Raw genomic sequence first — 13,193 nt, 5'->3', positions numbered from 1 at the left:
GTTATAGCTCTAATGTTAGGATAGTAGATGAACAAGAAAAGAAAGCCAAGTCTGTGGCTTCTTGCAAATGGGAAAACTCAGTTTTGTTGCAAATCAGCTGGATTTTTTTGGTTCTGTAGCCCTCACTGAGAGAGCAGTCTCGGAGCGATGAGCAGTAGTCGTATTTCAGCCACCTGTTCCTGTCAGTAGAGCTCTGTAGTGGATTTCAGCAGAATGGTGCAAAGCTTTCCATTACACTTAACATTTCTGAGGCAGTTTCCATATAATTTCTTTTACATGAATCATGTAGTTCTGTATTTAACTGTGAATTTGTACATCATACAGTCATGTCTACTTTGTATTTTTGTTTAGCTTCTGTCTTAAATGTATATAATCCTTAAGTCAAACGCTGATGTTTGAAATCCATTAATGTGTGTCTGGGTTTTTATTTCAAATTTTAATGCATCTCATTTTTTGAAAACTTGAAGTCACATAAGTAGCTCTGTAACATTTTTATTCTTTCTAATGATAAATTTTATAAGCGTGAATGTGTCTGTTGGGGGAGATAGGTAGTACTCTAAAGTATTTTATTATCAAAAGTGTTTGTTTTGCAGAACTTTGGGACAACAATAGTGGTTAATCCTGAAAAGGACAAGGATATGGTGCAAGAGCTACTAGATTTTAAGGATAAAGTGGACCATATCATAGAAGTGTGCTTTCAGAAAAATGAAAAATTTATAAACTTGATGAAGGAGTCCTTTGAAACATTTATCAACAAGAGACCAAATAAGCCTGCAGAATTGATAGGTACACAAATGTTTTTCTGTAAAATATTTCCAAAGTCTGTAGAAAGCATGATGAGATGCTGCTGCTGAGTGTGCTAGTGTAATCGCAGTACACGTCCTGCTTTTAGGAGACTTGCTTTGGGGGTGCCAGGCAAAAGTTAACCTGGGAGCACGGCGGGACCGAAAGCGCGGGTGTGTTTGGTAGGTGTGTGCAGCGTCCCAAAGGAGCATGTCAACCTCTGCTGCTCTGTGCTCTGCTTACTACCCTGTGACTGGTGCTAACACTTGCTCAGAGAACATAATGCGAATCCTACCAGTGGTGTGAGGGGCTGGGAGAAAAGCAGCCGTAGCAGAAAAAATGAACCATTTTTGACCGGTAGTAGACAAGCTCTTTGAATGTTACAGATCTCTCAGAAAGGAGTAAGTAGTGCCCGTCTGACTGGAATGGAAGGTTGAAGTTGGGAGAAAAATTGTAAAGCTTTCGGATATAAGGAGGAAAAAAAATAATCAGTACTTTGACAGGGGAACTAGATTTCATTAAGGGGAAAAATAATATAAAATATCTTAAAAGTACTTTTACTGGAATTATCCCTGATCTGGCAAAAGCTGTTCAGGCTGCTCTTTGCCTGCAGCTAGTGGAATCATGGCATTTACACCAAGAGAAGATCCTGCTCCTAGTTTTTTTTCCCTCTTTTGACTCTCTTCACCATGTTTTGTGGCTTCATCCTAAAACAAACCTAATGTAGGACAAATCGCACAACCTAGTGAATACAGGTTAAAGCCACGATACAGCTTGCTGTTCTTTGTGGATTGTGTTGTTTCAGCTATTGCAATGGCTTCCATCTTACCCCTGTAGAAGATTGTATAGGAATACTAATGTGGCTGAATCAGTACTTAGCTAAATTCGTGGCTTAACATTATTTTTGTCATTCTGAAGCTACTAACTTGAAAGCATTGCTTCTGCTTAATTTTTCATATGTTCATAGCAAGGAGCAAGAGGAGCCTGCTGAAAGTTATAAAACTATAGTCCTCTTTGTGTTGTTTGTTTCTGTTTCTCATAAATACATTCATATGCATTATACACTTCCAAAGCATTGTCTCTCAACAAGTAATGTGTTTGCAGTGAATATAACAAAGAATGTGGGAACTTCTAATGCATTAATTTTAATGATTTTACTCTATTCCTTTGTTTTTCCCTTGGGTGATTCCTTTTTGTGATACTTTTCCATTATGGCAGTAGTACAATAAGTGCTCTATCATTCCCCTGAACATAGGAAGAACAGAAAATAGGAAGCTTACCACTTATCCTATATTTTTAATATATGGTAATATTTCAAGTGGGAAACACTGAAGTTGGTGACTTTAGATTTTTATTTTTAATTAAACTGTTAAAATGTTTTATTTATAGCAAAATACGTGGATTCCAAGTTAAGAGCTGGTAATAAAGAAGCGACAGATGAAGAGTTGGAAAGAATCCTTGACAAAATCATGATCATATTTAGATTTATTCATGGTAAGAAATATCTGTTCAAAGTTAATGCAATTTAAAAGGTTTTTCTAGCTACTAGCTGAACTTTATTCCTCTGAGTGTAAGAGATTTTTTTTTTTAGCATGAGTTTCCACTAGAATTAGTCCTAAATTGAAGTTTCCTTACATTTGGAGGACCACATTATACACAACAGGGAGGACAAACTTTTTCTTTGGAGATTGAGTTGCAGACCTTTTATGGTCTCTGGGTAGACAACAAAGAGTTGGAGTAAAATTTTAAAAAATACTTTAAGAGAATAATTCAAATCTAAAAAGAACTCACTGTCTACATGTTCTTCTTTGTTGCATAGTGAATATTGATCTGCTGATCAACATGCCATGAGAAAGGCTTGTGTCACAAACCTGAAGTGCCATGGTACAAACAGTATGTATAATTTCATATGCGTTTTGCTCCCATTTCCATATAGGTAAAGATGTGTTTGAGGCATTCTATAAGAAGGACTTGGCCAAAAGACTGCTGGTTGGAAAAAGTGCATCAGTAGATGCTGAGAAGTCCATGTTGTCAAAGCTTAAACATGGTAGGCATCTTCAGATGTGTTTAATTTTTTTATTACTTTTTTTTTGGAAATTTGAACCCTTATTGTCTCATGCTTTAAAAAGTAACAAGCCAGATCTTAAGTAATAGCTGAGCATATCATTGTGCTCAGCGAGAACTATTGGACTGACCTCTCAGATATTTGACTGGTTCGTATAATATACCTATTTAGGAGCAAAATATGTACTTACGTGTGGGTGCTCTAGACCCTGGAAAATCTGGCTCAGCTGTCTCCGGTTAAACCTTTTGTTTGTTCTGTGCTTGTTTGTAATTGTGGGATCTTTGCTTTGATTTGTGTGACAGAATGTGGGGCTGCTTTTACCAGCAAACTGGAGGGCATGTTCAAGGACATGGAACTGTCAAAAGATGTCATGGTTCAGTTTAAGCAGGTACATTCAGATTGTGTTTGCGTGCTACATTTCAACAATGATGGGGAAGCACTTAATTGTGTTATACCTTGGATTAAGCTAAAATAAAATGAAACAGTTTTGAACAGGCCCTAATCATAGTAACAGTCTCTTTATAGATCCATTTATAAAGCAGAATTTATTTATTCTGTATCTATTCAGATATCTCTTTATTTTTTTTAAAGTGAAATAAAGTCTAAATACCACATAGTAACTTAGTTGGTTGACATCCTTTAAAGTCCCTATTCCTTCATTCTGGAAACTACTGCTGCTCTAATTCTTTGTGAATAAGACAAAAAAACTCCCTGAATGTTGCTACAATGCATAGAAATCATTTATATCTCAACCCCTGAACTTCCAAACTGTTGGTGACTGAAGAAATAGTGTGTACGCTTGCCTTGTTGTTATGCTTCTGCTGGGTACCTTTTCTGGGGCCTTACTGAAGACAGAGTTCTGGGCTAGAGGTCTGACCCAGAACAGCTACTCCACTAATAAAATACTGTAGTTTGTTGGTTTTTTTTCTATGCCAGAGTTTGCAGCCTGATTGGAATGCTGCTATGCTGAAGTTATAAGAAAATGTGTTGTCTCATAGACATGTTGAAGTCCTAGGGAATCACTCTGATCTTAAAATTGTTGCCCTGGCTTCTGATCAAAAGCTTTTTTTTTGCATGTGGTTAAAGTTTTTGACCTTGATACCTCATACAGACAGTCGTCTGGAGTATTTCAATGTATTTTATTTTTTTTCTTTTTACTTGCAGTCACTTGCTGTGTTTGAAATAGGTTGTTAGTGGGGCATTAACTAGACATGAAACTCAAAATCTTGGTAGAGCATGTCTAATCAAGGATGTGATCTGTAGGAATTTGTCATTCTTTTTTAATTTAAAATTTCTAATTCAAATTAAGTACGTATATTTTTCTAATTTAGCATACAAACAGTATACTTTGTTTTTTGTCTCTTGTATCTTAGTATATGCAGAACCAAAGTGACCCAGGAAATATAGACCTGACAGTAAATATATTAACTATGGGATATTGGCCAACTTATACACCTATGGAAGTCCACTTAAATTCAGAGGTTAGTGTTTGAATTCTCCTTATAAATGTAGATTATGTAATGGTATCATAATCACTATCACAGGGTGAACTAATGCCCTTCACTTAATGTTTTTCTGTGAGATTTTAAGGTTTTTTTCTCATTTCAAAATGGCAAAAAATCGAACATGGTGGATAAAATCCGCTGTTGTTTTTTTAGGTGATTGTTTCACTTAATGTTTTTTTCACTTCTTTAATAACGCTAATCTTAAATTAGTATTAAAATAAAATCAGTGTCCTATTTAACATTGCAGTCAGGCACTTAAAAGTTTAAAACAATTCACTGTAATCAGTCAGTTTTTAACTGCATTGGTTATGCACGTTGATCCAGCCAGTAGTTATGTTACTGCATGCTCTGACTTTCCATAAGATTCTTCCTCTGTTCTCTGCAAAGTCTCTCAGAAAACTATCCCCTGCATTTAAATGGCATCTGTCTGAAAAAAAAGATTGCTCCCAAGTTTACAGGTTTTGCAAAGCTCATACCTGTAGTTATTTAAGCTGAAATACGTATTTGGAGTCCTGTTTCCTGCAATACCTTGCTTGATCTGAAGAGCAGCAAACACCTAGAAGGCCAAAGGTGGCGGTGGTGCTCCCGTTCAGTTCAGGAGCGGTGGAAGCATTTGTGCGTTTGCTCCTGTGCCCTCTTTTCCTCAACAGCAGACTACTGTGGAAGGATCCAATCTGAGCAACGTGTCATGAAAATGGAGGAGTAAAAACCCATTACTTGGAATTCAAGCATTGAAATCAGACTTGACTCTCTATATGGCAAATAAAAGGAAGAACTTGGGAGCAGATGGCAGTAGGCAGTGTATAGGTGCGAGTTGTATGCTTCCTGTCCTGTGACGGCTTAGTCAGGAAATGTCCAGGACAAAACCAGTATTTTAGAGATTTTAAACCCATTATGGATGTTTCATTTCATATTTATTAAAAATAATAATAATCAGGGAAGTTGAAAGCTATACTTGAATTGAGAATATCTTTTGTACACAGTAGTAGCAATGTACTTGAGAGCAAATTTTAGCTCTTTAAAATAGGGATTGCTTTTTTCCTCACAAAAACATTTATTATGAAATACTGTTTAGGAGAACCAGTGGAATTAAATGTGAAATCATCCAGCATCACTGTACTGGGAAAACACTAATAATCTCTTTGCTTTGCAGATGATAAAGCTTCAAGAGGTGTTTAAAGCCTTTTATCTAGGAAAACACAGTGGTCGAAAGCTGCAGTGGCAGACCACTCTAGGGCATGCTGTCCTGAAGGCGGAATTTAAGGAAGTAAGTGCATGTTTAATGCTTAGCCTGTTGGGGTAAAATTTAAGTCAACTATTTGGAATCTAATCATGTTTAGTATTTTCTTTATAAAGGTAATAACGTGTTTGGTGGAGGAACAATCACAGTTCAATATTGTTATTTTGTACAGAAAGAAGATTTTTTTATAATTAAACTGAAATTCAACCTATCTAAAAAGACAAAAGCGTGATACCTTGCAGTAACATTTATATTCATTTGATAGGAAGTACTATTTATTTGAATAAAGAGAGTTGTAATAAAGCAGGAAATTAAAGAGAGAAATAGTACAGCATCTTATTTTTAATAAGGGATTGTTTTGATCTTAGAAATACTGATGACATTTATAGAATGCTTAATTGTTGCAAAAAGAGACTGAAGGGCGTTGGTGATGTGATGACTGGTTAAAATTTAAATGCTTGTTGAATTATTTAAGTCTTAAATAACCACATTGTTTCTTAATGTGGTTTTGTTTTGTCTCACAGAATATCTTGTGTTGCTAATAATGCAGCTTAATTGAAGCAGAGCAAAGACAAAAAAAAAAAATAAAGGCAAACCCACAACCTTGAATTCTTTTACCAGCTCACTGTAAATATGAAACTTACAGATTTTGGCATTATGTAACAGTAAGACAGATTTGTTGTTGATTGACGAAAGTGTGTACATCTGTCTGAAGAGTTTATTTCCTTTTCATTGCCTGCTTGTACAAACATTTGGCTACTCATAATACAGGGTGAAGTATAAAAAATTGGTTTGCTATTGGTGGTAGCAAAGCCAGAATTTGTAATGAAAATGAAGTAAATGATGTGGCCTAAGTGTTAGCTCATTCTAATGAGCTTCTGGTTTGTGATGTATTGCTACTGTTAGATTAGCAAAAAAGTTTAAAATATCCTGTTTCTTTAATGCTACATTTGAGCAGGTTCTTCTGTGTGATAGGCATACAAAAATGCACCTATCTTCTAGAAATAAAAAAAAAGTGTTGCTTCTGTAACTTATCAGATTTAAGCGATATGAGAGAAAATGGTCTGAATATTACTGCTAATTATTTTATATTTCTTTTTTAGGGAAAGAAAGAATTTCAAGTATCGCTCTTTCAGACATTAGTGCTGCTTATGTTCAATGAAGGAGATGAATTCAGTTTTGAAGAAATTAAAATGGCCACTGGCATAGGTAAGAAAAATACTTTGTGATTCTTATATTTATTAATTGAGTGATTGCCAATTACGAATCTGTAGGTAAAGGCCTAATTTTAAGAAATTTGTCATGATCATTAGGACAAACTTTGTGAGCCAACAGTATATCGATGCCAAAAAAGATGAGCAAAATACACTGCTCATACTTCCTGGTGTAGATAAAATGTTTCACAAAGTAGACAGTAAGAGGTGGGTAGCATATGGTACTACTAACAACCTGTCAGTTTTACAAAATACATTATGGCAGTTCTTAAAATTCAAGTGGTGATAAAGACTAGTTGTATGAACAGATTATTTTTGTTTAATCACACTTTCAAATATTATATTTTGAAAATGATTGATGAAGAATGTTGTCATTTTAGGATTATTGTTAGGTTAAAGGTTAGACTAGATGGTCTTAGAGGTCTTTTTCCAACCTAAATGCTTCTATAATTCTATGATTATTTGCAATTGAACTGTTCTTGTCCTTCTCTCTGCCATTACTGTTGCAGGAGTTCCCTTTTTACAATAGATCTGATTTGTTAAAAAGAGCAGTGTGCACTAGTGAGTGTACATTGTAGCTGTTCCTCTCTGCAGGTTGAACCTGAAGATACAAAGAACAACAACAGGAAAAAAAAAAAAAGAAAACGGTTTCTTTTTAACCACCAGCGGGATCTATCCTCTCAGGGTTTTTGTTTGGTGTTTTTTTGTTTTTGTTCTCTAAATCTACACTTTCTTGAAATAGTTACAGCCATTGGCATTAAAAAGCGTAACCCTTTCATCTCTTTATTCTTGGGAACTCTCTGCATCAACCGGCAGGTCATACCCAGTAGCTTTCTGTATGTTGAACCTTGAGATCAACCCAATAAAACAACTGCAGAAAAAGTACCTGAACACACCCAAGTACTAAAATACTGTAAATATATTTAATAAAATATTCTAAAGATGGGGTATCAAGAATCCCTGTTGTCTAGCAGGTTGTGTTTCGGAGGGCAGCACAGCCTAGGTACTCCAGCTTCTCAGGCTTGAATCTTCAGGTTGCTGAGTCACCTGTGCTACTAATAGTAAGGGAGCTGAAGAAAGCATGCCAGTGTGAGTGATAAGCATCAGGATGGTCCAGAGACTCACTAGGTCAGAGTACAATGCCTGCGGAACAAACAAAAGTTCACACAAGCCTGATCCAGATCCTGCATTCTCACCGTGTATTATTTTACCTCAGTGCTTGCATTCTGGCTGCCTTGCAGCAACAGATAAAATCTGCTGCATGGAAATCCATTATGTTGTAGCACAATAGGAAGGATTTTAATAGACTCTTTTCAAGGTGGCTGGCTAGAATTGATGGATAGTTGGGAGCTACCTTTATGTCCTGTCTGTTTCTCTCTCTCTTAGGAGGAGATAGTGTAGGAATCCCTGTAATGAGCTTATGGCTCACAGGGCCCTAGAGGCCAGGATGGCTGAAGTAAAATCTTGCTTCCAAGTTCTACCCGCACAAGGCATTCAGAGCTTCTCTAGAGAGGTCCCATTCCCATTTAGCAGTCTCCCTTCTTCTAAATGAGAGGAAAGTCTTATGGCCAGAAATGGTTTCGGAAGCAGGTCTCACACTGCACCCTTCCTGCCTCCTGCTACTTTGAAGGGAGGTCAGCATTTGCTGAGCAGTACCCTGATTTTTGCCCCACAGTGATAAGCTATGAAACTCTTGACCACAGCATGTTGTAAAAGCTGGAATTTTACAGAATTCAAGGAAGAGCAGTGCATGGAAAGGTACCTCAGTGCATGGAAGCTGCCTCTGCCTTAGGAATTCTCTGAGTTCCTGAATCCCCAAATGATTGGAGACTCAGTGAACAGTAGGATGAGGAGAAGAGGAGCAGCAGGGAAGTACGGAGCATTGCTGGGTTAGCTTCTCTTATGCAACGCTGACAGGGATGGTGAACCTCCCCACCCTGAAGAATTGTGTCTAGCCACTTCCTTTGCTTTGGTGTTTGAGTGCTGGCCCTTCCTGGGGGTTGCTGGAAGCCTTGTGCAGTTATTTAATTGATGTGTGTTTATGCTGAGACCCTGTTACAAGGTGTTAACCAGTCTTTGCACATTGGTGGTTATGGCAGAAGAGTCCAGGGAGCTACACCCAATGCACAGGACAGAATAAAGCGCTGTAAGTTGAAGTGTCAGTAAAGGGCTCAGAACAGATCAGTAAATCAGATGGTAAATTAGACCACCACCACCTGGTAGTATTCACCCAGAAGCTTTACAGAAACTTTCCAGTATAAATACCAGCTTAATCTCTCTGATTTATAATTTAAGTGAACCTTGGTGTAAGAAGAGTGGCAAATGATGAGAATAGTGGTTTGTTTGTTTGGGGGGTGGGTGTATGTGGAGTGATTCCACAGATTGCTGCAGGTTTATCAGGCCTGTGGTGGGGAGAACAGAATTGGGAGGCTCATGGCTAAGTGTGTATTAGGGAAGAGCATGATTTGTGACACATGATTTCCCTTTCAGCTTCTTTGAGGGAGTCAGCAAGCATATGCACGGTAATTGTACGCTTGGGTTTTAAAATCTTTTTTGGTAAGAGCTCATTACAGACTCATAAGTAAGTTTTCATGGCTTGAGAGGGAAATTCTTCTCACGGGTGAATGATTGATTAGAAGACAAAACAAGTAGAAATGAATGGGTCACTTTCACAGTGCTCCTAACTGGGATCCTAATTGGGATCCCTGTGTTAATATTCAACGTAGTCATTAATGATCTGAAAAAGAGGAATACCGATGTGACAATTTGTTGCTGATTCTTTAGGAAGGTCAAATCTGAAACTTTTAAACATTACAAAAGGATCTCCAACTTGAACAATTAGGAGATCAGATGACAACTAGTGTTGCTGAATACGAACACATCTGTGGAGGGAGGAAATAACTAACTACACATGCAGAGATCAGCAGTCATATTTAAGAGAGCCAGATATTTTGATCTAATCCATATAGCATATAATGCAGCTGTTCTCAACTGAAACAGGATTAGCTGTCTAAGGTTAATGGCAGACCTTAAAGCTGTCATTCTCAAACTTCAGATCAACTCAGGTTGTCAGCCCACAATGTCTTGCATGTACATTGATTTTTAATCGAGAACATCATAAATGTAATCATAAACTATATTCTGCTTATTTAATATCTTCCCATGGACCTCTTAGAATAAAGCCTCATGAATCATGTACTGGAATGAGGTGTAAATCATTTGGGATTTTCCAGTATTATAAAAACCAGTTTGGCACCTTTGGTACTCTTTCTTCTCCTATTGGAACTACTGAGAAAGCTGCTTCATGTTGGTTCCTCGGGTCTATCAGTCCCGTCTTCCTATCTCCTTCGGAGACTTCAGCAGAAGATAAGGCCAGTCAGATAAATATTTGGTTTACCTAAGAGTCACGCTGTAGTTGACATAAAGAAATTAAAAATTTATATGGTAGAAACCAGTAAGTCGTCATGACTTAAAACCTTCAGTTGTTTAATGTTTAAGGAAGCACTTTCACATAGTAAAACATAGCAATCTGTGTTCATTGGCAGGATAGGACAGCCGTGGGATAGCATAGTCCAGAAATCCAGCTCTTTAATATGTTATTCATACATTTGTTATCTAGAATGTGTCTTTTACAGAGGTGAGTATGATATTAAGTGTCTGGGCAGTAGAATCACAGATGGATTTCTGCAGTTCCTGTATAAGCTACATTGCTGTGTTCACAGCATTACAGGTTAGCTCTGTAAAAGTCATGTACTGGGCATTGAAGTAATTGGGTAAGGGGTCTCTACATGCATTTCAGACTTTGTGTATTGTATCTTTAATTTCCATTCCCATCTAACACAAAATACATGCACATTTCTGGGTGAGAAAGTCATACTCATTTTTCCTCATGCTAAATAGAAAAGTGGCTTATGGACTATTACAACATCCTCACCCCCACCCCCAAAATCATGAAGATTTCTCCTCTTTTGTCCTCATCTGTATTAATTGGTCATACTTGGGACTATAAGTTTTTTAACAGCATCCTTACACAGGAGTTTGGGCCTGGGCATCAGTCTGTATTTACTGAAGGTGAAACACCTAAAAAGTTTGAAACAGCATAAATGCATTATATCACTGGTTTAAAGTTTGGGCTTTTTTTTAGGAGTAAGAGAACAGCTGGAAGTTTTGTGGTTTTTTATTTGTTTTTTTAAAAAGAAATGGTCATTCTGTGTGAATGGGAAAATTACAGTATTTTAGAAATAATAACGGTTAATCTTCTAGTAAGCTATTTTGTGCATTTCAGCACTAGATTGCAAAATCTTTGATTCTTAAACTTTCCAGATCTGACATGTTCAGTGATAATTTTATATTGTCAATAAAAGTATTCTGGGAGACTGCAGAGGCTGTTTTAGTGCAAAATCTTGAGACAAGACTTTGCAATATAGTTAATAGAATGTTTTGGACTTTGTTCTAGCTACTTGTCCAAATGCTTTTACCTGTAAATCTTAATGGATAAAATTTTCCTCACTCCCTTTTTCCCACTGCTTTCTTGTTGTGGAGAAGTTTGCGACTATAATAGCTATACCTTCTCACAAAACATCTTCCTGCCAACTTAGGGTTCTCTCCTGTTTTCTTCTCTGTTTGCTTGTTTGCTTATCATTTGTGTTTATATTTTCTGGTGTGTGTTTAGAAAGAGTGATGAAATCATAAAATGGGTGGCTTGTGTTTCTTGTCATCAACTGATTTTTCTTCTGATTGCCAAACAAAACCACAGCAATAAAACCAGGCTCACATTGCTGTGATTTTTTTTCTGATACTACTGTTGGATAGAAACTTCGCTGAGATGAGTCTGAGTCTGTATTGTTTACTTGTAGAGTTCTGTGCACACTCTCAGCACTTGCCTGTGAGATGTGTGAGGCCAAGCTTGAAGTCTGTAAGTTGTTGTATAATTAGAACTTAGCTTGGAAATAAGTTAATAACATAAAAAACATTAACTTTTTTAATTTTATGGCTAGATTCATTGCATAAAACTTTTCATATTAACATTTTGTTCTATTTTCTCTTGTACTTTGAACTTCTTCACAGAGGACAGTGAATTAAGAAGAACCTTGCAGTCTTTAGCTTGTGGGAAAGCGCGAGTATTGATTAAAAATCCAAAGGGCAAGGATGTAGAAGATGGAGACAAATTCATCTTTAATGGTGATTTCAAGCATAAGTTGTTTAGAATAAAGATCAATCAAATCCAGATGAAAGAAACAGTATGTATTTATTTTTGCATTCTTTCTGGTTGACCGTTTACCCATGTCCCGCATGGAGAGACAAAATCTCTGCATTCTTGGTAGTCAGGCTAACTGATGGAGGCAATAAAGATCCTAAATCTCACTGAAATCAAAACAATTCAGGTTCCTTCTTCCCGTGCCTGCACATCTAAATGCCGTTACATTAAATTGATAGGATTTTGCAGATGTTTGTCTGTGTTAAAAGCTTTCATGGTATGACCGGAGTGCTGGTACTATACGGAACTCATTAATCAAATGTCACCGTGTCACTTTCCTTTATTAGGAGGGGTTATTAAAAGGGCAGGGTTGTCCCTTCATTTGTAGCGGATATATTTGTTTTACTTGAATCCCAATTCTTGACACCAGCTGACGTGTTTTAATTAGTATTGAGTTGTTTCCTTTTGGTCTCTGCGTGTTAAAAGAAAATTGTAAAAAGTCCTATCAGAGTTGAGCATTTTTAATGCAGAAGACCCGATGTGTTTGGACTGTCAAATTCTTCTGTGTTCCTCTAAAAATCTGAACTGAGTTCTTATGAATTAGTTTGATTTATCAAATAGATTTAAAATAAGACATGATTTTTTCTTTATGTTATCCTTAATGTTATATCTGGCTTGCTTTAGCAGTACTCTTCAGAATCACTTAGTTATTAGCATGCAGCAAGGTCTGTATCTGTCTCAAAGTCGGACAAGAATGTGTTTTCTTTTATTAGAAAGGTTAACTGCAGAAATATAATGGATAAAATAACAGCAATAAAAGGTGATTATTTGTGGTGTTGTATTGTTCTTTAGGTCGAGGAACAGGTTAGCACAACTGAAAGAGTATTCCAAGACAGACAATATCAGATTGATGCTGCTATTGTACGAATAATGAAGATGAGAAAGACTCTCGGTCATAATCTTCTTGTTTCTGAATTGTATAATCAACTGAAATTTCCAGTGAAGGTAAGTGATTTTGTTTCTCAAACCATCCTAGGATTATCTAAAAATATGTAATATACTTTCCCATTCAGATTGTAAGAGTAAGAAATGTGCAATATGCCTGAATCAAATTCAAAGATTCAAGTACTAAAATGAGCATGTGAACAGAACAAGCCGAAGTATCAATAGGAAATTCTGTTTAGCTATT

The 13,193-nt window shown here is 36.6% G+C and overlaps 1 protein-coding gene across 1 annotated transcript in view; it reads left to right on the top strand.

The window, feature by feature from the left end:
• Positions 1-13,193, top strand: part of CUL4A (cullin 4A) — a 37,301-nt gene that overhangs the window by 22,366 nt on the left and 1,742 nt on the right. The window contains exons 11-19 of the mRNA XM_048077954.2: positions 594-786; positions 2,173-2,277; positions 2,720-2,830; positions 3,151-3,236; positions 4,222-4,329; positions 5,507-5,620; positions 6,697-6,802; positions 11,875-12,047; positions 12,857-13,009. Coding sequence (XP_047933911.1) covers positions 594-786; positions 2,173-2,277; positions 2,720-2,830; positions 3,151-3,236; positions 4,222-4,329; positions 5,507-5,620; positions 6,697-6,802; positions 11,875-12,047; positions 12,857-13,009 — 1,149 coding nt within the window. The remainder of the gene's footprint in view (positions 1-593; positions 787-2,172; positions 2,278-2,719; positions 2,831-3,150; positions 3,237-4,221; positions 4,330-5,506; positions 5,621-6,696; positions 6,803-11,874; positions 12,048-12,856; positions 13,010-13,193) is intronic.

This window comes from Anser cygnoides, chromosome 1, assembly GCF_040182565.1.
Source record: "Anser cygnoides isolate HZ-2024a breed goose chromosome 1, Taihu_goose_T2T_genome, whole genome shotgun sequence".
Taxonomy (NCBI): domain Eukaryota; kingdom Metazoa; phylum Chordata; class Aves; order Anseriformes; family Anatidae; genus Anser; species Anser cygnoides.
The sequence above is the reverse complement of the archived record's forward strand: the minus strand, read 5'-3'. Positions and strand labels throughout refer to the sequence as shown.